This window comes from Delphinapterus leucas, chromosome 15, assembly GCF_059928025.1.
Source record: "Delphinapterus leucas isolate spDelLeu-1000000601 "Yukka" chromosome 15, BTC_Dleu_Yukka2, whole genome shotgun sequence".
NCBI classification, from domain to species: Eukaryota; Metazoa; Chordata; class Mammalia; order Artiodactyla; family Monodontidae; genus Delphinapterus; species Delphinapterus leucas.
The window spans coordinates 15,290,679-15,316,068 of record NC_143143.1 but is presented as its reverse complement, the minus strand read 5'-3'; the positions used below and the strand labels follow the sequence as shown (position 1 = coordinate 15,316,068).

Genomic DNA, 25,390 nt, shown 5'->3' with positions numbered 1-25,390 from the left:
ATTAAAGGGAGTCACAGGCCAGGCTCAATACGGGAAAGGAACCAGGTGTGGTTCACTGGGGACCATCTTTGGAGACCAGCTATGGTACAATTATTGCTCTCATCTTGCATGGAGAGAAGCAAAGGCGCAGAGAGGTGAAGTAACTTGCCTTGTTGCCTCCTGGGAATGAGGTTCTGTAGTGGATGGAACTTTAGGGACAAGGAATATGAGTACCTTTGTTCTCAGTCTCACTAATGATTGTCAGTATGTATCCATGTCTTAACATACTTGAGTCTCAGGGTGCCAGGACTCCCCAGTCTTTCCAGAGGAGCTTCTAGTGCTGCAAATGATTTCTTCCCAGAATCTCAGTAGAGTCGCCCCCTTTTTCTTCCTCGATAGGAAAGAACTATTTCACAGTAAGAATGGGGCCTGTAAAACTGCCAAGACTCCCTGAAATACAGCGACGTCATCCCCCAGGCAGACAGAGCCCGCATCGTCCGCTATGCCGTTGGGGTGCGTCCCCTTCCTCATGGCTCCCCCAGACTCAGCCTGCACCTCCCCCAGGCAGAAGGGCTGGCGGGCTCCTCCTCCTCGGCTGCCTCTCTGCCACAGGTGGGAGATGCTTTCCAGGATCCCACTGCCAGGACGGAGCTGAACATCATTGGCTCAGTGCCTTTGGAGGACCACGTGTTCAAGGTGGACAACTTTGCAGCACTCAGCAACACCCAGAAGCAGCTGCAGGAGAAGATCTTTGCAGTCGAGGGTAAATGGGGCGTGACCTTGGGTCTCGGAATTGAAAGAGTCGCGACCCAATTGTGTTCCTCAGTCCTGAAAGTTCATTCCTGCTCATAGCTCACCCAAAATTGTCCCCCAGAACCCAAGCCCCAGACCACATTCTCCTCTTTCTGCTCTGAATCTTCATGGCCTCAAGGTCTCCGGGAGCCTGATTGACCCGTTTCCCCACAGGAACGCAGTCAAAGACAAGTAGCTCCTTCTAGCATGAGATGTCTCAAGAAGGCTTCAGTTCCGTCCTCACAACGGTGAGTGGAGTGTGTGCTCGATTAACGAGTATCAGGCACCAGCCCTGTGTTGGGAGCTGGGAACCAGAATAAACAAGAACGCAGACCCTGTCCTCAAGCTCACCATCTAGTCCAGGAGAGACACACAGGCAGTGTATGTAGGTACAGAGAACAGGATAGCGGAGGTTCCTGCTCTCCTGGATCGCATAACTAGTGGGAGGAGGTGACAAACGACAAACAAACGAAAGACTTTCAGATTGTGCTAAGCACTGGGATAGAGAAAGAGAGGTGTCAGAGGAGGCCTAAGGAGTAACAGCTGAGGCTGAATGATGAGAAAGGGCGAGGCCTGGAAAAATATGGCGAGAGATTGCTCCAGGTAGAGGAAAAAGCAAGTGCAAAGGTCCTGAGTCAGGAACAAGGTTACTGTACTAGAGAGATAGAAGGGCCAGCACAGCTGGAGCAGAGTGAGCTAAGGGCAGCATGGAGAGAGGGTGGGAGAGATGGGAAGCCCGTGCAGACCAAAGAAGTGACAATATAGACAGACAATTGTCTGAAAGTAGATGTGTGTTCAAAATATCCAGAGAGATTTGCTTCAGAATAACTTTGAGGGCAATTGAGGTGGACGTAGACGTGGAACAAGGTTTGTCATGAGTTAATCACTGACGCTGGGTCACGGGTTCTTATGGATTCATTACACATTTCTTTCGACTTTTGTATGTGTCCTAAATTAGCCATAAGCAAAAGTTTGAAAAGGCAATAAGCATTCAGAGGAGGAAATGCCAATCCTGTCCTGAGCGAGCTTAGGAAGACCTCACAGAGGTGACTTAGAGGCTGACTCTTCCAGAGAGAGGAGCTGCGTCCCAGAAAGAGGAGAAAGGAGCGTCCCGGCCAGAGGCTTGGTGTATTTTGGAACAGAGTGTCACTGCGCAGGCTCGATTGGGAAGGATCCTAAATGCCACCCTCAGGAGCTTGGGGACAGTGAGCCACCCTGGTTTGCCAGCAGGGTGGTGGCTGCACGTTTGGGTTGGAAGAAACCCAACTCTGGGGCAGTAGATGAAACAGAGGAAAGCAAGCTAGGAGGCAGGAAGGGCAGTGGGTGAGAGGTGCTGGGGTGACCGTGATGGCGGCAGTGGGGACGGACTGAGACATGTAGGAATCAGGGACACGGAGGCTGCTGGTGAGAGCCAGGGAAGAGCAAAGAGAATTCCACATGATGGGCGGAGTCAGTGGCAGCCATTGCTTTGGAATAGGCTGTCTTCTTCTTCTTCCCACCTGCTCTGGAATCCTTTCCTCCCAGGATGGACCAGTTCTGGGGGCTGTGGGGAGCTTCAGCTGGTCTGGAGGTGCCTTCCTGTACCCTCCAAATAGGAGCCCCACCTTCATCAACATGTCTCAGGAGCACGCGGACATGAGTGACTCTTACCTGGGTGAGGCAAGGCTGTGGTCGGAGGGCCGGGCGGGAGACGGGCTGCCTGGGAAGGGCAGGGGCCCGGGGATGGGGAGTGGAAGCCTCTGTGCTGAGGCCTGGTCCCCTCAGGTTACTCCACAGAGCTGGTTGTTTGGAAGGGGTTACACAGCCTGGTCCTGGGGGCCCCCCGCCATCAGCACACCGGGAAGGTTGTCATCTTCACCCAGGTGTCCGGGCAATGGACGCCGAAGGCTGAAGTCACAGGGACCCAGGTTGGGTGTGGAGGAGGGTCTCCAGGGGCAGAGAGGGAGATGAAGGGGGTGTGGGGTCCAGCAGGGAGGGGCCGGTATCTGGGGAGAGGCGGAACCTGGCCCAGAGCAGGTGCAGGGGTAGGCAGGATGACTCCACGCTCTGCTCTCCAGATCGGCTCCTACTTCGGGGCCTCCCTCAGCTCCGTGGACGTGGACAGAGATGGCAGCTCCGACCTGGTTCTCATCGGGGCCCCCCATTACTATGAGCAGAGCCGGGGCGGGCAGGTGTCCGTGTGCCCCTTTCCTCGGGGGGTGAGTGGCTGGTGAGACTCGGACTGGGCGGGGTCTGGGTGTGGAGGGGTCGCCTGGGGTGGGACCTGACACTGTTTGTGTTCTGCAGAGGGCTAAGTGGCAGTGTGGTGCTGTCCTGCGAGGGGAGCAAGGCCACACCTGAGACCGCTTTGGGGCAGCTCAGACGGTGCTGGGGGATGTGAACGGGGACAGGCTGACGGACGTGGCCATCGGGGCCCCGGGAGAGCAGGAGAACCGGGGTGCTGTCTACCTGTTTCACGGAACCTCGGGACTGGGGATCAGCCCCGTCCACAGCCAGGTGAGGCCTCTCTGCTTCAGCCTCTTCTGTTCACCTCCTCCGCCCTGTCGTAGATTCACCTGACGCCGCCTCCTGTCACCAGCCTCGGCAGTGACCATTCCATTCCTCCTTTTAGTGGTTTACTTTCCTGAATTTCCCCAGGCCCAGCTAAGCACAAATTCTCTTTTCTCTCCTTTGACTCCAGACTTCAGAGTGTGTGGGCAGCTTAGTAGTTAAGAGATCACAGGCCCCAGGTCAAATGCCTGACCAGCCCTGTGAGCTGCGTGGCCTCAGTCAAGTGACCGATTTAGCCTCTGTGAGCCCTGGTTTCCTTCTATGGAAGGATGAGCAAACTCTATTGGCTTCTTGTAAAGATAACTCAGTGAGAGCACTAAGCACTCCATTCCTCAAATATTTATGAATGAACATACGTAATTTATGAATCAACGTGTAAACGATGAATAAATGAATCTATTATGCTCCCATCATTACGCTTTGATTTTGTCATTGACCTGCACCTTCGTGGTCCTCATTGGACCCAAAGTGCTCTCCTCTCTGCCTGTGGACTGTGGGGTCCTCACTTTGCTTGCTCTCCCCTCCTCCCCGCTCTTCAACTTCTCTACTCAGTGTCCTTTCCAAATCTTTCTTCTCCAACCTTTCCAATCCCCTTTCCTTGATTTGCACTGCTTTTATCCTTCCCTGACCAGCAGATTGCAGGCTCCCAGCTCTCCCCCAGGCTCCAGTATTTCGGGCATTCACTGAGCGGGGGTCAGGACCTCACCCAGGATGGACTGGTGGACCTGGCCGTCGGGGCCCAGGGGCACGTGCTGCTGCTCAGGTGACAACTCCCCTACTCCCCCCTTGCCTGCCCCTTGTGTCTGATTCACTAAGCTGCCCCTTCCCTTGTTCTCCTTCTGGGGGCCAGAGGCCCGTCCTCAGCCCCTCATGCACCCTCAGGAGCCTGCCGGTGCTGAACGTGGAGGTGGCTATGAGATTCACGCCCCCCGGAGGTGACAAAGTCTGTGTACCAGTGCTGGGAAGAGCTGCCCACCGCCCTGGAAGCTGGGGACGCCACAGTCTGTCTCTCCACAAAAGCTCACAGGACCAGCTAGGTGAGTTTCCTCCTGGTAGACCCAGACCCTCACTGCCCCGGAGAGGCCCCCAGCCCTATATCTTCAGGACAGAATGAGCCCAGGAACCCAAATCTCACCTCCATGCCCACCCAGCTGTCCTCCTCCCTCCCTCTTCCCACACCCGGGCCTCTAGGTTCTGTCTCCAGGACACATCCGAGGTCTGCCCTCTCCACCGCTTTCCTCGAGGACACGGCTTCGCCTTCCCACCCACTCTGAGCTGTGCCCATGGCTATTCTTGCACGCCCCCTGCACTCTCCACAGGGAACTAAACACTGCTTAACACCCCTCAACCGCCCCTTTCTTGCATTTATAAAGACCAGAAGTTTTGCCCACAATGACCCCATGATTTGGTCCCTCTCTGCCTTTCCAGCCTCACCTTGTCCCCTTCCCCCTACGCCATACACTTTTTTTCTTTTTCGGCCTGGCCACGTGGCTTGCGGGATCTCACTTCCCCCATCAGGGTTTGAACCCAGGCCCTCGGCAGAGAAAGTGCAGAGTCCTAACCACTGGACCTCCAGGGAACTCCTTTTTTTTTTTTTTGCGGTACGCGGGCCTCTCACTGTTGTGGCCTCTCCTGTTACGGAGCACAGCCTCCGGACGCGCAGGCTCAGCGGCCATGGCTCATGGGCCCAGCCGCTCCGCGGCATGTGAGATCCTCCTGGACCAGGGCACGAACCCATATCCCCTACATTGGCAGGCAGACTCTCAACCACTGCGCCACCAGGGAAGCCCCAGGGAACTCCTTTTTAATTAATGTGCCAACCTCCCTCTCCCTTCTGGTCTTAGCCACTATTCCTAGAGTTTGGGATTTTCCCCTCCCCGCTTTTCACCTGACTCCTGTTCATCCTCCAGGTTGGAGCTCAGACAAGGCCCATCCAGGAAAGCATCTCTGACCCCCAGTCTGAGTTAACAAGCCCTCCTGGGTACCACTGAGGATCCCACCCTTGCATGGATCTCGCTGTGATGTTATGTCATACGTGCTGGTCTCTGTTTCTAGGCTGTAAGCTTATGAGGGCAGGGACCATAATTCTCCACCTTCCACATGTATCCCCAGCACCTGGTACAGTTCATGGCTCACAGAAAGCGCTCAGCAAGTCTTTATTGCATGAAAAAATGAAAACAGAACATTTGCGCTTCTCTCACTTTCCGTCTTCCATTCCCCCTTCTGCTTCAAGTGACGTCCGAAGCTCTGTCATGTACGATCTGGCATTGGGCCCAGGTCGTCTGATTTCTCGTGCCATTTTTGATGAGACCAAGAACTGGACTTTGACTCGAAGAAAACCCCTAGGGTTGGGAGAGCACTGTGACACCATGAAGCTGCTTCTACCAGTGAGGACTTTGGGTTCTGGGAAAGGGAGAGGGAGGAAGGAGCCCAAGGCTAGCCTCTGGCATCTCCACTCCCTGCTGAGTGAGGTGGGAAGGGTGGGAGCCTGCAGCTGGAGAGGGGAAAGTCGGGCCCGAGGAACATGGCTCCACAGCGTGGATGGGGTGCTGTCTGGACAGCGGGGCATGGATGCAGTGGAGGAGAAGCCCGAGTAGTAGCAAGTAAGGAGGAGGAGAACGGGTTCTTGAATGCCCCTTCTCCCTCAGGACTGTGCGGAGGAACCCCATCATCCTGCAACTCAACTTCTCCCTGGTTGGGAAGCCCATCTCCTCATCTCAGAACCTGCGCCCTGTGCTGGCTGTGGGCTCACAGGACCGCTTCACTGCTTCTGTGAGTCTTCCGATGAAGTCCCAGGGATGTGCTGACTTTCACTGTGTCTCCATGTGCTTAAGAGCCAACAGTGGCTCCCACCAACCACTTCAAATCTAAAATGCTTCCACCCAGTTACCACAGCCCTGCCCAGCTTGGATCCCTACACACATCCCAGCTGGTTATCCACTTCACCCCAACATAAACTCTCTGGTTCTCATTCTGCAGACCCTTCCCAACTTTTCTCATTTCTATCTCTGTGCCTTTGTCCATGTCGTCTTTCTTCCTTCCTTCCCTTCCTTCCTTCCTTCCTTCCTTCCTTCCTTCTTTCCTTCCTTCCTTCCATTTTCACATTACAATTCCCTTATTCTTTCAGAGGAGACACTGTCAAGGGATCATAGGTACCTAGAACTGCTCATAGTTTTCCTAGTAAGGGCACATAATAAACAGATTAAGACATTGTTTGGAAGTTGATTTTTACATCCTTCCTGCATGCCATATTTCTTATTTGGAAAACGTCACCTTCTCTCCACCTCAAAGATCTCCTCTAGTCCCCAAAGCCCCAGTCTGATCTCCCTCTCTTTTGAACACTACACTCAGAGTCTGTCACCTCTTCTCTGGCCTCCTGTTGTGTCATGGTGATACCAGGCCAAATATCATGTTTGACTGGACTCATAGCCATCTGTGTCTACTTCTGTGGCTCCTTTGGTATTGAAGGTTCCTTGAGTGCAAGAACCGTGTCTCATTCACCTGTAGTTCCCACCTTTCCTGACCCAGAACCTGTCCCATCATTGACAATCTATAATGTTTGCTGAATGGTTGTTCCAGTGAGTGTTGGATTTGACTCCTCAGCTAAGCTTTCTGTTCCTTGAAGCCAAGGATCTTGTCTTATCTTCCCTTTATATTCTAACTGCCCCTCCCTCATTGCCCTACTTGCCAGTGTTTAGCACAGCGCTGGGTGCAGGGTGGGTGCTAATACTCAATGTCGATGAGTGCTCCTAATGAGGGGATTGGAGATGGATTAAGACATGGATGGGAAGAGAATATACTGTTTTGCTGCAGCTCCCCTTTGAGAAGAACTGTGGGCAAGGGGACCTGAGTGTCAGCCTCAGCTTCTCAGGGTGAGTGAGCTCTATCTCCTTTCATAGCCAGACACTCAAGCTTTTGGGTCTCCCATCCTCATAGGATGAGAAGTCCTTGTGTTTCCCTTCCGCTCTCCTTCTAACAAAGAAATGCTTTTGATTGGATGGTTATCAGCCTGTAGCTCGTGAGTTCCCACAGCCCTGCTTCAATTCCAATCTACTTCCTTGAGTCTCTGTCCCAGTCTTGTCCTTCCTTGTTCAGCCTGCAGACCCTGGTGGTGGGGAGCTCCCTGGAGCTCAATGTGACAGTGACCGTGTGGAATGAGGGTGAGGATTCCTATGGAACTGTGATCAGCTTCTACTATCCAGCAGGGCTGTCCTATCGACGAGTGTTAAGAATCTAGGTAAACAGCTCCCTTGGGCTCTAGTGGCTGGGACCGTTCTCCTGCTCTGGTTTATAATAGGTTCCTCTTAATTTCTTCTATAATGAAATATAAACACACACACACACAAGTGCATAAGGCATATGTATAGTTTAATGACTAACTATTAAGCAAAAGTGTATGCAGTTAACATCCGGGTCAAGAAGTAAAGCAATGCTAGCACCTCCAGAAGCCCTTTCGCTATGTGCCTTCCCTCATCCTAACCTCACACTCTTCCCAAAGGTAATCACTATTCTGACTTTGCAATGATCAATTCCTTGTATTTCTTTATAGTTTTACCACCCATAAATACATCTCTAGGTAATACTGTTGGGTTTTGCCAATATTTGAACTTTATATGAATGGAGACATGTTGTATGTTCCTTTTTTCCTGCAAGTTTTAAATTATAGTTGATTTACAATCTTATATTAGTTTCAGGTGTACGACATAGGGATTCAATATTTTATAGATTATACTCCATTTAAAATTATTATAAAATATCGGCTATATTCCCTGTGCTGTATAATATATCCTTGTATCTTATCTATTTTATACACAGTAGTTTGTACCTCTTAAACCACGACCTGTATCTTGCTGCTGCCCCCTTCCTCTCCCCACTGGTAACCACTAGTTTATTCTCTAGATCTGTGAGTCTGTTTCTGTTTTGTTATATTCACTCGTTTGTTTCATTTTTTTAGATTCCAAATATAAGTGATAACAATGTTGTATGTTCTTTTGTGTCTTTCTTCTTTTCTTCAATATTATGCTTGTGAAATTCATCCATGTTGTTGCTTGTGGCTATGGAATATTTTCACTGCTATTTAGAATCCCTTTGCATGACTAAATCACAATTTATTTACCCATTCGATGATCGATGGTCATTTGAGTTGTTTCTGATTTTGGCCATGACTATTCTTGAACATGTATCCTGGCGCCCCTACACATAATATTTGGAAAGTATATACCACATGTGGAATTGTTGGGTCATTGGCTATGTGTACCTTCAATTTTAATAAGTAAAGCCAAGCCATTTTCACCTATTTACACTTCCATCGGCAATGTATGAGAATTCCTGTGGCTTTACAGCTACCCTGACACTTGGCATTGTCAGACTTTTAAATTTTTGTTGATCTGGTGGGTGAGTAACTGTATTTCTTTGCAGTTTTAATTTGTATTTCTCTAATGAGGTTGAGCAACTTTTCATTTGGACCTCTTGGTTGTTTGGATTTCTTCTTTTAGGAAGTGCTTGTCCAACTCTTTTTCTCATTGAGTTGTAAGAGCTCTTTGCATATTCTGGTTACTCGTCCTCTTCCAGTTATATGTGTTCAAATATCTTTTCCATTCCTACTGCTTGTCTTTTCAGTCTCTTTATAGTGTCTTTTAATAAATAGATGGTCTTAATTTCGTTGTGGTTGATTTTCATCAAAATTTTCCTTTGTATTTAGTGTTTTATGTGTGTTTCATGTTTAAGAAATATATCCCTACTCCAAGGTTATATATAAAGACATTCCCTTATATTATCTTCTAAAAGATTTCTAATTTTGCCTTTTCACATTTGAGTCTTTAATCCAGTCAGGATTTATTCTAATGTATGGAGTGAGGTAGGGATCCAGTATTTGCTTGTTTGTTTGTTTTGTATGGGCCAATTTTCCCAGGACCATTTACTGAAAACTTGTCATTTCCCCTACTGCTTTGCAATGCCACCACTGTTATACATCAAGCCCATATATACATGTGGGTAAATTTTTAAAAATTCTTTCTCCTCCTCTGGAAGCAACCCCATCAGCATCCCCTGCGCCTGGCATGTGAGGCAGTGCCCACTGGGAATGAGGGCCTGAGGAGCAGCAGCTGTAGCATCAACCACCCCATCTTCCAAGAGGGCACTAAGGTCAGAGCTTCCCCCCAATCCTCATCACTCTTCTCCCTCGTCCTGGCCCATTTCCTTCCCTCACTCCACCATGGCCTTCCCTATCCCCAACCCTTCTTTCTTCCTCCCTCAGGGCACCTTCATAGTCACATTTGATGTCTCCTACAAGGTCACCCTGGGAGACAAGTTGCTTTTGAGGGCCAATGGAAGCAGGTGAGCCCCGGCCACATATGGTGTGTCCCTCGCTCTCCTTTTTCATGCCCCAGCCAGAAACTCCTCTCCTGAATTCCTTCCCAACCAGTCACCCCTCTCTCCCTCCAGTGAAAATAATAAGCCTACATCCAACAACACTACCTTCCAGCTGGAGCTCCCAGTGAAATATGCTGTCTACACAGTGATCAGCAGGTACTTAATTCCTGGCCCTCCCCTTGGACCTTCCTCCAAGCCTAGTACCTCCCGCTGCAGGCCAGCCTGCTCTTTTGAGGATGGGTATCTAAGCTAGCCACTCTGATTCCCCACATGGCGATTCTTGTGACCAGCCATATATTTATACCATAGCACCATATCCCACAATTCTTGGTTCTTCTCTGACGAACTGACCTGCTGGTGGGACACACATATCTTGCCACCACTGTGTATCCTCTTCTCTCTCTCCAAGGTGCAGGTTTCCTTTAACATGAAGCCAGTTCCAGCCTTTGTGCTAAACACGAATACGCTGAATTGAAGCTACTAGATTAGACTGAGGCTTTTCTGAGCACTCTGAAGTGGGGAGCTTGTGCCCAACAGGATATGGTCTGTCACCACACAGAGTGAAGAGAAGGTCAGGTTTTCACAAAACTCAGAGGACAGCAGAGATGTGAGAAACTGTTGGGACGGTTTTTAAGAGCCCAGGGCTGAGCAGCCCACAGGAAAGGCAAGTGTAGGGCTGCTGCTCTGGGTTCTAAAGGTTGGGGAAGGGGCCAGGCTGGGAGCAGGACAAGGAGCCCCACCCACCTGGCTAAATTCCAGAGGCTTTAGAGTTGATCAGAAGCTTATAATATTGCCATGGGACAGAGTTTGCTGCTGCTGCTGCTGTGCCAATTTTTAGGGGAACTAGAGAGGGGGTTCAGGCAGTGTCATTGCCCTTCCAAATTCCATGTGTGAATGTCCCCTTCTATCCATGGGAAAACACTGAAATTTACAATAAGAGCTTACAGTCATATATACTTACGATATGCCAGGCCTTGTTTTAAGTACTTTACATGTATTTACATTTATTTAACCACTCTATTAGGTCTGTGATATAGCTATTGTAAATTTATTTATTTATTTATTTTTTTTTGGCTGCGTTGGGTCTTCGTTGCTGCGCACGGGCTCCCTCTAGTTGCGGCGAGCGGGGTCTACTCTTCGTTGCAGTGCGCGGGCTTCTCATTGCGGTGGCTTCTAATGTTGCGGAGCACAGGCCCCAGGCTCGCTGGCTTCAGTAGCTGTGGCACGTGGGCTCAGTAGTTGTGGCTCCTGGGCTCAGTAGTGGTGGCTCGCAGGCTCTAGAGCGCTGGCTCAGTAGTCGTGGTGCACGGGCTTAACTGCTCCGCGGCATGTGGGATCCTCCTGGACCAGGGCTCGAACCCGTGTCCCCTGCACTGGCAGGCAGATTCTTAACCATTGCACCACCAGGGAGGTCCTGATATAGTTATTGTTATACACCTTTTTGCCAACAAGGAAATCCAGAGGTTTTTTACCCCTGTCATTCAGCTGGTAAGTGGCAGAACCAGGAATCAAACCCAGGTGGTTTGGCTCCAGAGCTGTGCCCATGGCCATATACTACGTGCCTCTCCAAGGATTGGAGAAGCTGAGTGATTTACTCAAATTTGTAAAGAGGTTTAGAACTGGAAGATTTTAAGGTGGGAAAACTGAAGCAGAGAGAGAAAGGGGTAGGATGGGGAGCGGCGAGGAAGGCTAGTATACTAAGTGGAAAAATAGATTTTAACATTCATGGCACTGCTACAAACCTCATCACAAGTCTGTTACAGGCATTATTGTTAGCATCTCCGTTTTCAAGAGGGAAAAACTACAGGGGCCCAGAGAGGTTAAGGAATTTGCCTTAAGTTACTCAGGTAGGAAGCGGTGGACCTGAGATGTGAACCCAGGTGGTCTGGCCTATGTGCTTAATCACCAAGCTGACAGTCACATCTGTGGGAAAACTGCGGGGCCCATGGAGTTTCTGTAGGGCTGGCCTGGCTTCTGCACACTAGCTGCTGGTGAAACCTGCAGGTCCCTCTGCTTGTTTGCCTGATTCCACTGAGCCCTTAGATGTTAAACCCTGGGAAGGCAGGGGTTATGGCTTGTTAACCGTTGAGTCTCCAGAGCCAAGCACGCAGCCTACCAGATGATGAATGTTGACTAAAGGAGGCCGTGGATGGATGGATGGATGGATGCATGGATGGATGGATGCATGGATGGATGGATGCATGGATGGATGGATGCATGGATGGATGGAGGCATGGATGGATGGATGGATGGATGCATGGATGGATGCATGGATGGATGGATGCATGGATGGATGCATGGATGCATGGATGGATGGATGCATGGATGGATGGATGGATGGATGGATGGATGGATGGATGGATGGATGCATGGATGGATGGATGCATGGATGGATGGATGGATGCATGGATGGATGGATGCATGGATGGATGCATGGATGGATGGATGCATGGATGGATGGATGGATGCATGGATGGATGGATGGATGGATGGATGGATGCATGGATGGATGGATGCATGGATGCATGGATGGATGGATGCATGGATGGATGGAGGCATGGATGGATGGATGCATGGATGGATGGATGGATGGATGGATGCATGGATGGAAAGCCACCTGCAGCCTGGAACATTTATGTCCACTCTGTGGGCTTGCGTCCACACACCATCTTTCCTCCCAATTACTTAACTGCCCCAGGAGAGCCGGATCTATTTTCTTCATTCCCATCATGGAAGGGCTTGCACCCCACCTCCAGGCCTTGGTTCCCTCAAGTCCCCTTAGGGTTATTTGCTCTGGCAGCTGCCTCTGCAAGCATTACGGGAGGCCAACCGTGTACCTAGTAGAGAAAGCAATGGGAACGCCTTTTTCCCGTGGGAAATGTTCAGACATGATGAGAGGTCATGTTCAAGTTGGGCCTTTAAGTGAAAATTTCCAGAAGGGGAGTGGGTAAGGACATTCCAAGCAGGAAGAAAAAGAGCTTGAGCAAAGTCATGGGGAGAGGAAAGGGCCGGGGTCTCAAGGGACAAGCTAGCAGTTCTGGGGGACGGGGGAAAAGGCCACGAAGGAGAGGGGCTGAAGCTGAGGCTGCAGAGTCACAGGGGGACCATCATCGCTCCCCTGGGTCATCCGCTGGGCCCAACAGAGGCCTCAGCACAGGCTGGCGTGCAACTGAGGATGGTCCCAGGGGTGTTCTTCACCAACAAGCCCTCTCTCTCTCCAGGCAGGAAGAATCCACCAAGTACTTCAATTTTTCAGCTTCTGACCAGAAGAGCAGAAAAGAGGCCGAGCATCGATATCGTGTGAGAGGCTGGGGAATATCCACGTCTGTCCCTCCCATGTGAACGTAGGAAGCTGGTGGGCAAGGATGGAGAGGAGTCGAGGGCTGAAGCCAGGAAAGGTGGCGGGGGATTTGGGATGCTCCAGGGACCACAGTAATGTTTTGTCTCTACTTTCTGCAGGTGAGTAACCTGAGTCAGAGAGATCTGGCCATCAGCATTCATTTCTGGGTCCCAGTCCTGCTGAAAGGTGTGGCTGTGTGGGATTTGGCTATGGTGGCCCCTTCATGGGTGCCTGCCTGTCTTTTGTCACTCTCCAGGATCTGATCCCACAGTGCCTCATACCCTCTCACCAGTGGACTGTGGATCCTTCTATGGCTATTCCCCTCTCTTCCTAGAGTCTCCCCTGTGTGTCAGAGAGGGAACCTCCCCAGCAACCTGACTTCCAGACCCAGATTCCAAGCAGTCTCGTGCTGGTGAGAAGGATCCCACTGCAGAACGAGCTAGGAGCTGGGGGATCCAGGGAAATGTACTGCTAGCTGTATCACCATGTTTACGTTCTGTGATTGTCCATCTATTCCCCACCCCAAATGTGATAGATTTCATTTTCTCTTGTGGTTCCTCCTTAAGTGAAGACCCTCCTCAGTTTCATTCCTCTCCTGTCCCCAGGACTGCTCCACTGCTGCCTGCCTGAGGTTCTGCTGTGACATCCCCTCCTTTGGCATCCAGGAGGAACTTGACTTTATTCTGAAGGGCAACCTCAGCTTCGGTTGGGCCAGCCAGGTGTGTCCCTTCCCAGACTCAGGTGGGGCCTGATGTGTCTGTGCCCACCTCAAGCCAGGGTGTTTCTCTAAGCCCAAGCCCTCCCCAGAGCTAGTTCCCAGCCCTCCCCTTCTTTTTTGTAGACTTTGCAGAAGAAGACACGTGTCGTGAGTGTGGCTGAAATAATTTTCAACAGATCCGTGTATTCCCAGCTTCAAGGACAGGAGGCATTCTTGAGAGCCCAGGTAGTGACCATGTGGTAGGCAGTGACCAGGCTGATCAGAGAGCTCCTGATGCTAAATCTGTGATGCTGGGTGGGGGGCTTGCAAGCCTGGAGGGAGGAAGAATGGAGGTCCCTAGGCAGGCAACTGTTCTAAGCCCATGAGTGCTTCTGTATCTCACCCCTTGGAGTAGAGACTGATAAAGAAAGGGAGGGAGTTAAAGATTGGGAAACTGGGAGGAGTCTGGAACAGCAAGAGGCCTGATGCTTTCTGATCTCCAAATCAGGTGGAGATGGTGCTAGAAGAGTATGAGGTCTATAACCCCATCCCCCTCATTGTGAGCAGCTCTGTGGGAGGACTGCTGTGCTGGCTCTCATCACAGCTACACTGTACAAGGTGAGTGCTTTCATCTCACTCTTGACACCACCAGCACCCGACCCCAGCCCTCCCACAGACAGGAGGGTATAGCAGGAAGAACTCAGACAGTGAAGTCAGGCAGGTCCGGGTACACATTTTCGCTCTTACTCGCTGTACAATGTCAGGCAAGTTGCTCAACCTCTCTGAGGCTCTTTCATCATTTTCAAAATGAAATAATGCCTACATCATAGAGTGACTGAAATGAGACAAACATGAGGCCAGGGTATGCAGAATCTTTGCTTTTCTGCTATGGATGATCTGTACGGCTACTGAGCTGGGCACAGAGAAGACACTCAGTACGTGATAGCTGTTGTTCACATAAGTGTTCTGGCACACAAATACAAGTCAGTTTGGCTTCCTTCTTCTGTCTCAGCTTCTTCCTACTCCCAACTTCCTACCCTGCCCTCTGATCCAGATTTTCTGATTTATTTCCCCTCACAGTGTGGCTTCTTCAAACGTCAATACAAAGAAATGATGGGTGACAACCCTGAAGACACTGTCACATTCAGTGGGGAGTATCTCAGCTGTGAGGCCCCCAATCAGCCTTTGTCCTAAGAATCCACTTTCCCATTTAGCTGTACCCCCATGGGCTGACTTCCATGGGAATAACTTCTGTGTAGATCTGGACTGGCCTGAGCAACTTGCCAGGTGCTAAGCCATCTTCCCAAGGCATCGAAAGGTTTTTATATTTTTACATATCTACCAGACTTCTTCAGTGATGACCCACTTTTTACAGAAGCGGGCGTGATGCCAGCATGAATTCTCATATGTATAAGAACTGTCACATTAAATGAGGATGTTTATAACACGATTTCCTTGCATGAAAGAGCTCTAATCTAGGGACCTGAATGCTGTTCTAGTAAGGGGGGAGGGGCTGCTTGTGGGTACAGAAAATGTTCTCTCTTTCTCAGGTGACTGGGGCCTGTGAGCATCTTTTCTTAATGGTGCCGTGAGTAGTTTTAGGAGAGGAGGGCAAAATAAGTTCAGTGTGTGTGTGTGTGTGTGTGTGTGTGTGTGTGTGTGTGTGTGTTGGTCATGGGTTTCAGCTTAGGCGTCAGGCTCCTTGGTAATGGCAAGTGAATTGACTGTCCTAGGAGGTGAATGAAATGTCCAGAGCTTGTCTGAACCAACATCCCCCTTGAATGGGGTCCCCCAAAACTAGGAGAACCAGGCTTCCAGAAAGGGAGCATCTAATTTCCCCCAACTAATACAGAAGACCCATTAAAGGTGGTCATAGAGAATGACCAAAATATTCCAAATGCAGAATTAGGTCATGAAGATCTACACAGAGGGCTGTAGATCCTGTGTTTGAAATCACAATTGTCTCTAGACAGCGGGAAATCACAGAGGCCCTGAATGTGTGTCAGGAAAAGAGTGGTACCTCAGGATCTGCAGCCCTGAGTCTCCACCGGGCCTCCGACGAGCTGCCTGAATTTAAGTCATTTAATCTCTGAGAATCTCAAATTCCTCTTCTGGAGAAGGTGGAACCAAACTTAGACCTTGCTCCCAGAGTTACTGTGAGAAGTCAGTGTATGTTAAAGCCCTTTACAGCCTAGAGCCCTCATTATTAATAGGTGAGAGGGGAGGGGCCATCTCCTACCTGTCCATCGAGGCTGTTCCCTCAAGTCCCTCCCAAGTCAAGGTCTCCGGAAGACCACGTGGAGCGCCCACTGCACTTTGCGCACAAGCCCAGCTCTAGCCATGGACGCCCCGCCCCGTGGTTCCCATGGAGCCCGCGGCCACACACGGCTTCCACACTTTTATTGCGTCTGGGGGCATCGGCCAAGGCCTCAAGGCTTTTCGTAGCCCGTGGGCAGAGGGTTGACACGGGGATTGTGGAAAAGAGTGTGGTTGCCGTCTCCCCAGGAGTAGGGCTGTGGAGAGAGGGAGGGGGGAGCGAGGCGTCAGCCTGGGGGTCCCCCGCACCCCCTCGCTCACGCCCGCGCGGGCCAGTGTACCTTGGAGCGGATCCGGAGGTGATGGTAGGGGATGAACTCTGGGCGCTCGTGGTGGCCCGAGTGGAGCCAGGAGTTGAGGGTGCAGAGGGCCACGCTCGGGAGCGCCAGCGCGAAGGTCAGGAGGCGCCAGGTGCGGGCTGCAGCGGGGAAAGGCAGGGCTGAGAGAGAGACGGACTGGGCGGGAGGGGGAGGCGTCGCCAGGACCCTGGAACGTCCCAGAGGCAGGAGTGGGGGACAGATGGACAAGGTCAGGAAGCCACAGGGTCAGGCCCTGGCTGCAACTCACCTCCTGTCCCTCCGTGGTCTCCCTTGGCCGCACTGGCCAAGCCCCGACCCAAGGACCTCAGAGGCAAAGCCATGTCAGTGAGAGAAGCTGGGGACAACGGCACCGTCCTTTCCTTCTCCTTCACTGAGGCCTCGGTTCCCCTTCCCTCTGTTCCGGCCAATCACCTGTTGAGTCTGTAACGTGGGTGGCTATTTTTAGGGGGTTTCTATATTTAGAACGAGGCCTGCCTGGAGGTCTTTCTCTCCAGACGGCTGCTGTGCTGTGCGTCTTATTTTGGTAAGGGGACATTTAAAATACAATATGCCATTCTTTTTATAGTTGTGGGGAAATATTTTGTTCAATACTGTATTCCCAGTGGCTGGCACACAGTAGGCCTTTAATAAATATTTGTAGAATGAATTGTGTCCTTTTGAATCTCAGGTTTTTTCAGGTGTAAACTGTATAATAATTTGTACCTTAAATGATCTTTATGAAGTTTAGGTAAAGCAATAGAGGATTGTGCCAGCCTAGTCTGGCACGGAACAGGAGCTCAGTATATGTATTAGTCACAGTTCTTTGCAAAGAGCAGAACTCCCTTTAACTAGCTTTAAAAAGATACGCAATTGTGAATCTTAGGTAGCTCGCAGTATCTCTGGTACCGCCAGAAACAAACCATTCTGTGGGCCAGCTGTGCAGACATAGTTCACACTGCTGGACACTGAGTGCCAAAAACGTCATCAATGCTGCCATGGAAAGTGTCACCAAAATTTAATCAGTAGTCAATCTAAGAAAGACATAGGGACTTCCCTGGTGGTCCAGCGGGTAAGACTCCCCGCTCCCAATGCAGAGGGCCCGGGTTTGACCGCTGGTCGGGGAACTAGATCCCACATGCATGCTGCCACTAAGAGCCCGCATACCACAACTAAGACCCGGAGCAGCCTAAATAAATAAATTAATTAATAGATTAATTAATTAATTTTAAAAAAAAGAAATGGAAAATTTTATTGGAGGCAACCTGAGGGTTATAACCTGGCAGACAGTCTTTCAGAAAGCTCTGAGGGTTGTTCCACCTGTTAGAGGTCGAGATACAGTTATGTAGGTTTTTGAGACAAAGGGTTATACATCAATGTAACATACTGACAGTTTACATACTCCAACAAGGCATGTAGTGGGCTATTGTGACCCCTTACAGGATTGAGAAAGGAATGTTATCTCCAAGGAATTACCTTGCTGGCACCAGGAGGAAATTGCTATTTTTGGGGGGTGGAGGGGAGCGAGTAGGCATTCCTGTGTCGTCTAAGGGTATCTAGTTAATGTATAAGGCAGATACACAATGCACACTAAAGGGGAGGGGGTAGTGGCTCAAACGGGCCGAGAATTTTATGCTTAAAAATTTCCTTGTCCCGCCTTAAACATTTTATTTCATCAAAAGCTAGATTCTTCCACCCTCATCCCCTCTTGAAAATGGATTCTTCATGAAACTTGCATCCTTCAGTTGCTCTCTTCTCAATCAAGGAATCATGTGGGCACCAACTGGCCACACCTAGGTCATTGCCTGTGCCATAGCTTCGGGAAAGGCTGGGAAATCTAGTTCTGGCTTCTGCCTTCAGGAGGTTAGGAATTGTATCTTGGAGAAAATGTAGGACGAGTATTCCAAAGATGTTGGACAGCCACAAACTTGACAAGTGTCTACTGCTAAGTATGTTATTTCAGTCTGAAAAATCAGACTACTTGGAGGAAAAAGGAGAAAGAATATGCAGGGCTGTGTGAACCCTAGAGGCTCTAGAAAACTGCAAGACAGGGCAGGGCTGACGTCTGCCTTGTCCGTGGTTCTTTCCTCAGCACCAGCACAGAACCTGGCATGAAGTGGGTGCTCTAAAAAGGTGTATTTAATGAATGTTTGGACCGTGTTACTTTGGATAACGCTATAGAAACACCTTTTCAGAGCTACAGTCCAACAGGATGCCCCCAGCTTTGATCAAGAGCTGATGTACCTGATATGAATTTAATATATGAAAGAAAAATAAGTTTTATGTATTGATACCTAATCTAAATATATGAAAGAAAAATGAGGAAGGTATATTTTCAAGAAGGGTCTCCATACCTGTTCCTCCTGATGGGTCTAAACTGGTTCTACATGTCTTTCTTCAGCTTTTTGTTTTGTTTTGTTTTTAGTAACCTTGTTGAACAGTTAAATGTTATATAGTGTTGCTAAATTATTCCCACGCCCTCACTGAGCTATAACAGAATTCTTCCTACAGTTGCTTTTTCCCAGTTGTATTTTGGAATTGCTGCTGAGAAGATGGGACCTTATTCCAGTTAAAGTTACTTGGCTTCTTTGTCCACACACAGTCCCCTCAAGCCCCCTCCCTACTGAATGATTATGGCTCTTGGAGAAAACAAAAATGAACGGGGTATTTTTACCTGAAAAGGTTCTAGGCGCCCCTCTCTCCACTCAGTTTTGCTGGTCGTCACCAAACAATTCCTTGGGGATTCCCATCCCTTAGCCTCAGCTTGGAAGTTCCCACTGAGCTGGTACTCTGTCGATGGCCTGAGGGTTGCCAGCATCTTCTGTTACTGTTGCCCTCTTGTGGCGCACCTGCCCAAGTACCCCTCCTGCTGAAAATCTGATGAGCCCATATTGATAAATGTATACACTGGCATAACCACCAACACAATCAAGGTATAGAACATTTCCATCACCCCTCAAAGTTCTTTCACGCCCCTGTGCAGTCAGCCACTCTCTCTCCCACCCAGCCTCAGATAATCACTGATATCTGCTTTCTGCCCCTATAAATTAGTTTTGCCTATTGTAAATTTTCATCTAAATGTAATTGCATATTATGCATTCTTTCGTGACTGGCTTCTCTTGTCTAACATCATTTTGAGATTCAAAAGGAACAACTTCTCCTCTCTCCTGTCCCTCAAATCTCACAATTTACAGAGGGATTTAGGGAGGTAGTAGGCGAAGGTATGTTACAGAAATCCTTATATCCTTGGTATGGACAAGCATAATATTAAGTGATGTCTCAACATCAGTGATTAATAAATTATTTCCCTTGTGTTTTATAAAAACTATTTAAAAATTTTTGTTGGTCTTCCCAACCATGTGCCATTAGCATAAAAAAAATGTGGAGTTCGATGAGAACTCCAACAGCATAGAAGTGCCTCAGAGCATCACCCATCCCGTTTCCAGGTTTGCTACCTAAGTCCTGTTTTTCTTTTTACTTATTATTCTTATCTTTTCATGTGTACTCTTTTTATTTTTTATTTTTTTAATTTTTGGCTGTGAGGCTTGTGGGATCTTAATTCCCCAATCAGGGATTGAACGGGGGACCTCGGCAGTGAGAGCACGGAGTCCTAACCACTGGACCGCCAGGGAATTCCCCTACCCAAGTCCTTGACTCCGCTTTTCCCCTAGCTCTGCACCTCCAACTCAAGTCTCTTCAGGCACCACATCCTTTTTGTTCTACTTCAGAAAGATTTCTCAACTCCATCCTCTCCTCTCTGTTGCCAGTTCTACTGCCTTAAGTGCAAATCCTTGTCATCATTTGCCTGGATTATTGCAAAAGACTCCTTATCAGCCTCCCCTGCTTCCAGTCCCTGCATTCTGGTTTATCATCCATATAATCCACCAGTGATAGTTCTCCCTTAAACCCCAGACTCCAGCATTAAATCTGATGTCACTCCCCTGCTTCAAAGCACCTGTGCCTAAACGCCACCCACAACATGGCCTACAGAAGAGTTCAAATGCTTCAGTACAGACAGCAGAGCTCAGCCTGGCTTTGCCCCCCCTCTGCAGCTTTAATCGCCATGGCCTTTCACACCTCTGTGCTTTTGTACTTATTTTACTTCCAACTGCCCAGAATGCCCTTCCCCCTTTCCTGTCACCTAAACTTGTCCTACTTATCACGTGAGCCCCAGCTCCATTGAAAGCTTTCCCAAATTCTCCTATCACACTTGGTGTGGTGACTGTTGCAGTGGCATTGAGAACCATCAGGAACGTCTGGTCACATGTCTGACTCCCCAGTAGACTGAGCTCCGCGAGAGCAGAGGCTCTGGCCTAGTGCCTGACACAGTAGGCCCCCAATAAATGGTAACTGAATCAAGGAACCACTTCCGGCTGCTCAGGTTTGCTTATGCTAAGACTCAGATTCTTTTATCTTTGTTGTCCTCCCAAGTTACAATGTGGACACACTTGGAAAGTTAACCAAAGGGACCATGAAAGTGACCACACCCAATCTAAGTCTTCCCAGTCACTTTGCCCGCCAGTCAATGAGATCATGGTTATTTCTATAGCAATAACAGAGAAAAGCAACTAAAAACAATGCTGTTTACTTGGGTCCAGTGCATTTCATCTACACATCTGTACTAATGAGATTATCTGTTCTAAGAATTTCCGCACGTTGATTAAACCTCACAACTAACCAAGAGAGGGACTATCACCCCATTTTACAGATGAATAAACTGAGGCACCGAAAGGTTTTAACCTTGCCAGTGCTCATCCATACGATAAGTGGCAGAACCAGGACCCAAACGGTCTGGCTCAAGAGAGCTTCCTGCTAATTTCTCTGCTATAATGCCTATCTCATTAGGACAATTTTGAAAAAGAAACTACCTTTCCTCCATAATCCCACCACTTCTAAGAATAATATCATCATGTCTGCATGTTTCTTCAGGCTTTGCCAACATGCCTACATATTCTGACTACTCTATAGTCATAGTTTAGCTACTGAACAAGAGAAAACTACTCCAAGCAAAAGATGAATCTAATTTTGCTTTCCAAAAAGAATTTGTGCATTCTTTTTTCACTTGTGAACATTTTCTGGCTCATTCATATTCTTTCATAAGGATATTTTAATGGCTACATACAATTTTTATTTAAAATCCCACATTTTATTCATTTCTTTTATTATTGGAATGTCATTACTACAGAAAATGCTGTCATGAGCATGTTCAGGCCACGCACAGAGCTTATTTTTTTTGAATCTCTTGTGTAGAAATCGTCCTCAGGAGTGCAGCTGATGCCCTATGTAAGAAAGGGCCTTTGGCCTTCATAAAGTAGACACTCTTCTGAAAATCTGAATGGCCACAGTTCAATTTGCTCGTGTCTGAGACTGAGCCAAGCCTGATGACCGTGGCCCATTCATGGTCTTGGGGGCCCTAGGAAAACCACAGCAGTTCTGGCAATGCTCTCTGAGTCAGCTGGGACACAGTCAGTGCAGTCAGCCCTTGTGACAATTGAAAGTGCCACAGGTTGCCAAAAACTTCGATCTTGTTAGCCACCATAATCCACCACTCTGTGACTATCATAGCTCTCCCCTCCTTCATTCCCTGTCTAGCCTGGGCTTTCCTTACCTCTTCCTGAGATTATTGTCTCTTTCTTCCAACTGCCTTACATAAGGCTGTCAGATACGTTTCTTACTGTAGGGCAGAGCTTCCTTTTTCCACAGCCTGGGACACATAGAAAATGTTAACAATGATTTGTGCAGCACACTGGGATAAAGGGTTGAGGCTGCTCCCAGCTGGAGGGGCCTGGCCTAGTGCTTCTGGCCATCCCAGGCCCCACCCATCTGTCCTAGGGGTTAAAGCAGTGGTCTCAACCCTGGCTGCACACTAGAATTAACCAGAAGTTTTACAAAATTCTTTTGCCTAGGCTGTACCCCAGAGTAATAACAATAACGTACAGCCAAGGTTGAGAACCTTTGAACTAAAGGGATATCTCAGGTTATCCTCAGTAACCTCCACAGGTTACTCCTTCCTTCACTGCAGTGTTTCCCTTCTGAGCAATGGGTCCAGGGTATCAATAGACTAAGATCGAGTCCTGAACTTGGGTGTGTGCAGCCCTCAGTAGCTGGCCTCAGTGTCACATGATGATAAAATTTAACTTAACCAAACCGTCTAAGCCTACATGATTGTGTCCGGGCTGGGGGTACACAGTGGCCTAGTGGAGAGCTGAGAAAGCTTAACCTGACGGAAGGCGGGTGCGCGGGGTGGGGTAGCGTGGTGAAGGCAGAACGCAGCGGACACCTTGGGAACAGTAGTAGAGGCCCGGATATTAAGGCGGGAGGGGCTGTGGTTGCTTAAGGGAGTTAATAGAATAACTGGACTCCAGGAAGAGAACGGAAGGTGGAAAGCTGAAAAGGGCAGTGGAGGTGCTCGTCCCGCCCTTTCAACCCCGGATAACACCCGTGTGCTTTCGGGGCTCATGGGGTGCCGCCTCAAAGGGGCTCGGCGGAGGCGTGTGTTCAGAAACGCCCCCTGCTCTAGGTGGAGGCGGCGGGCCGGGCTGCTGCCCATCGCCAGCTCTTACCCACTGAGACCCCGCACCTGCGCGTCTCCTGCATGACACAACCGAGGTGCAGCCGAGACGGGGCCAGTCGCCCCCACGTTCCGGAGAGGGCCAGACCCCAGTTCCGGGAAAGCCATCCGTGGCGTGGCAGAGGGCCCAATCCCGAGAGGGCTGACACCCGAGAGAAGGCTGAGAAAACGCGGCGGCGGCGGCGGCGCCTAGCTCGGCTGCGAGGGACGCAGCCAAACCTCCACGGCTGGCAGCCTCCGCGGCGCCTTCTGGGAAATGTAGTCCCCGCAAGGGGCCGAGACCCGGATGCGGAGGGTCCCGGGCATCCTTACTCAACCTCCGGCAGGGGGCGCTCCATCCCCCGCCGCCCTGCTTGCTTCTCCTCCCCAAAACCCGCCCCACCTGTCCCCAGGCCTTCCCAAGATGGGCCGAACCGGTCAGAGCAGTGAGCACACCATAAAGAGCCACCGAGGAACCACATCCCAGTCCCTAACTAGAATGTGAGAGGAAGTAGCCGGCTGGGGCGCCCGGGCGAGCGAGCCCTGGTGGAGGTGACCTGGCCTAACGTGGTGTGGTGGTACCTAAAACCTCTCGCTAAGGAAAGACGGAGAGTGAGGAGCTGGCCTCTGGCAGAGAATTTAAGGGAACGCCCCCAAACTCAGTAATCAAGAGAAGACATTGCAACGCGATATTTCAAAAAATCAAAATGAATGCAAAAAATTCATGGTGAACAAAATATCAAAATATCGAAGATTTAAATAAAGACAGGCATCAACCCTGTATTTTCTCCACCCTGCCTCACTCAACTCACCCTAATCATGGCCCTGGTTCCAATAAAACTTTATTTACAAAAGCAGGTAGCTGGCACAGGTGGTAGCTTTCTGATTTAAAAGTATATATAGGGGGACTTCCCTGGTGGTCCAGTGGTAAGGAATCCACCTTGCAATGCAGGGGACAAGGGTTCGATCCCTGGTCAGGGAACTAAGATCCCGCATGCCGCGGGGCAACTAAGCTCACGTGCCTCAACTAGAGCCCGGGTGCAGCAACTACAGAGCCCATGCGCTCTAGAACCCGCGCAACACAACTAGAGAAGACCTGCGCACTCCAACTAGAGAGAAGCCCACGCACCGTAAGGAAAGATCCCGCATGCCTCGACAAAGATCCCACGTGCCACAACTAAGACCCAACGCAGCCAAAAATAAATCAAATTAAATAAGTAAATAATAAATAAACCTTTAAAAAAATATGTACGCATAGATGTATCATTTATCTTGATTGCGAGTATTTTCATGCTCCCTTAACTTTTGCACTAGAGGCTGGTGCCTCGCTCATCTAACCCTAGTGCCCCTCTGCCAAGTCCCCTCAGCTTTGGGAGCCACATATCTGCCCTGGCACCCAGAAGTGGACTACATCTGGAAAGGACCCTGATTTTGGTCTAAGTTCAGCCACCAGCTGCCTGAGTGACCTTGGGCCAGTCAGGCTCCACCTTGCCCTCTGTTGACCCCCAGAGCTGTGTCTTCCCAGAAGGGGCAACTTTTTCTTCACGTGGTGTCATATAAGCTAGAGGAGACTTGGATCATAGCTGCAAACCGGGGATTAGGAAGCTGCTTCATTGCCTCCAACCTGATTCTTGACACCCACAAGGCTGAAGATTAGACACTGCAACACTGCAGAAAACCCCCATGCCTCCTCTACTTTACTGGTCATCAGAAAATAGCAGCAAGAAAGTGGCCCATTTCATTCACACCTTCTAAATCTCATGCAAGGACCTTGGAAGAACCTAATATGCAAGGGAATCTAAGAAATGTAGTGTTTAGTTTTCCAACAACTACAGTCCAGAGAGCCTCTTTAGAAGGAAGTGAGAATAGATTCTGGGTGTCAAATGACATCCCAAACTATGGGAAAGCCAAGTTTCAATGCAGGTATAAACCCATGCTGGCAAACATACACCCTACACATAGCAGAATCATAAACTCTTTGAGAGAAAGCTCTGCGAGGGGCCCTGAAAACCATCTCATCCTATCTGCTTATTTTACAGCTGAAGAAACTGAGGCCCAGAGAATGGAAGTGATTGGGGAGTGGGGGTGGGCAAAGAGTGGTATGAAGACGCTGGTACGGGTGAGCTGGAAGAACCTGCAGAAAACTTCTTGGTGCCCAAAGAGTTTCTAAATTTACAAAGATTGTACTGAGGTTTGAATGTGTTGTGCCTAATTCAGATCCAGGAGGACGCTGGCCATTAAGAGATGTAAGCATTTTTCCAGGTCATGAAAAACAAAGAAATTGTCCTAAAATACTAAAGAATTCTTCCAGATTAAAAGAGACTAAAGAACCATGAAAACTAAATGCAATATGCGCATCTAGTTAGGATTATATCCTGGACCATAATTTTTTTTCTTACGCTATAAAGGCTATTAGTGGAATAATTGGTGAAACTGTAATAAAGTCTGTTCATTAGATGACAGTACTGGATCATTGATAATTTCCTTGTTTTTAGAAA

At 49.3% G+C, this 25,390-nt stretch overlaps 2 protein-coding genes across 2 annotated transcripts in view; one reads left to right on the top strand and one right to left on the bottom strand.

Annotated features, from left to right (window-relative positions):
* The window catches only part of ITGAD (integrin subunit alpha D), a 25,170-nt gene extending 9,143 nt beyond the window's left edge, over window positions 1-16,027 (top strand). The window contains 27 exon segments of the mRNA XM_089895855.1: window positions 379-419; window positions 422-742; window positions 946-1,019; window positions 2,296-2,425; window positions 2,536-2,678; window positions 2,829-2,969; window positions 3,058-3,267; window positions 3,957-4,084; window positions 4,204-4,246; window positions 4,248-4,332; window positions 4,335-4,362; window positions 5,555-5,708; window positions 5,970-5,983; window positions 5,985-6,093; window positions 7,135-7,193; window positions 7,417-7,558; window positions 9,352-9,465; window positions 9,578-9,657; window positions 9,766-9,849; window positions 12,915-12,993; window positions 13,153-13,260; window positions 13,368-13,445; window positions 13,639-13,752; window positions 13,875-13,976; window positions 14,239-14,314; window positions 14,317-14,348; window positions 14,811-16,027. Of these exon segments, the coding sequence (XP_089751981.1) occupies window positions 379-419; window positions 422-742; window positions 946-1,019; window positions 2,296-2,425; window positions 2,536-2,678; window positions 2,829-2,969; window positions 3,058-3,267; window positions 3,957-4,084; window positions 4,204-4,246; window positions 4,248-4,332; window positions 4,335-4,362; window positions 5,555-5,708; window positions 5,970-5,983; window positions 5,985-6,093; window positions 7,135-7,193; window positions 7,417-7,558; window positions 9,352-9,465; window positions 9,578-9,657; window positions 9,766-9,849; window positions 12,915-12,993; window positions 13,153-13,260; window positions 13,368-13,445; window positions 13,639-13,752; window positions 13,875-13,976; window positions 14,239-14,314; window positions 14,317-14,348; window positions 14,811-14,924 (2,803 nt within the window). The 3' untranslated portion in view covers window positions 14,925-16,027.
* COX6A2 (cytochrome c oxidase subunit 6A2) lies at window positions 15,131-25,390 on the bottom strand. The gene is made up of 3 exons (XM_089895854.1): window positions 16,614-25,390; window positions 16,328-16,464; window positions 15,131-16,243 (listed from the first exon to the last, which is right to left on the bottom strand). Exons 1-3 carry the CDS (start codon window positions 16,684-16,686, stop codon window positions 16,160-16,162), a joined length of 294 nt encoding a protein of 97 aa, XP_089751980.1. The 5' UTR covers window positions 16,687-25,390; the 3' UTR covers window positions 15,131-16,159.

Excerpts from the sequence above, each read along its gene's own strand:
- COX6A2 (XM_089895854.1), bottom strand. The coding sequence starts at position 16,686 with ATGGCTTTGCCTCTGAGGTCCTTGGGTCGGGGCTTGGCCAGTGCGGCC. Across the intron at positions 16,465-16,613 it reads AGACCACGGAGGGACAGGAG|CCCGCACCTGGCGCCTCCTG; the intron begins GTGAGTTGCAGC and ends TCCCCGCTGCAG. Across the intron at positions 16,244-16,327 it reads ACCTCCGGATCCGCTCCAAG|CCCTACTCCTGGGGAGACGG; the intron begins GTACACTGGCCC and ends CTCTCTCCACAG.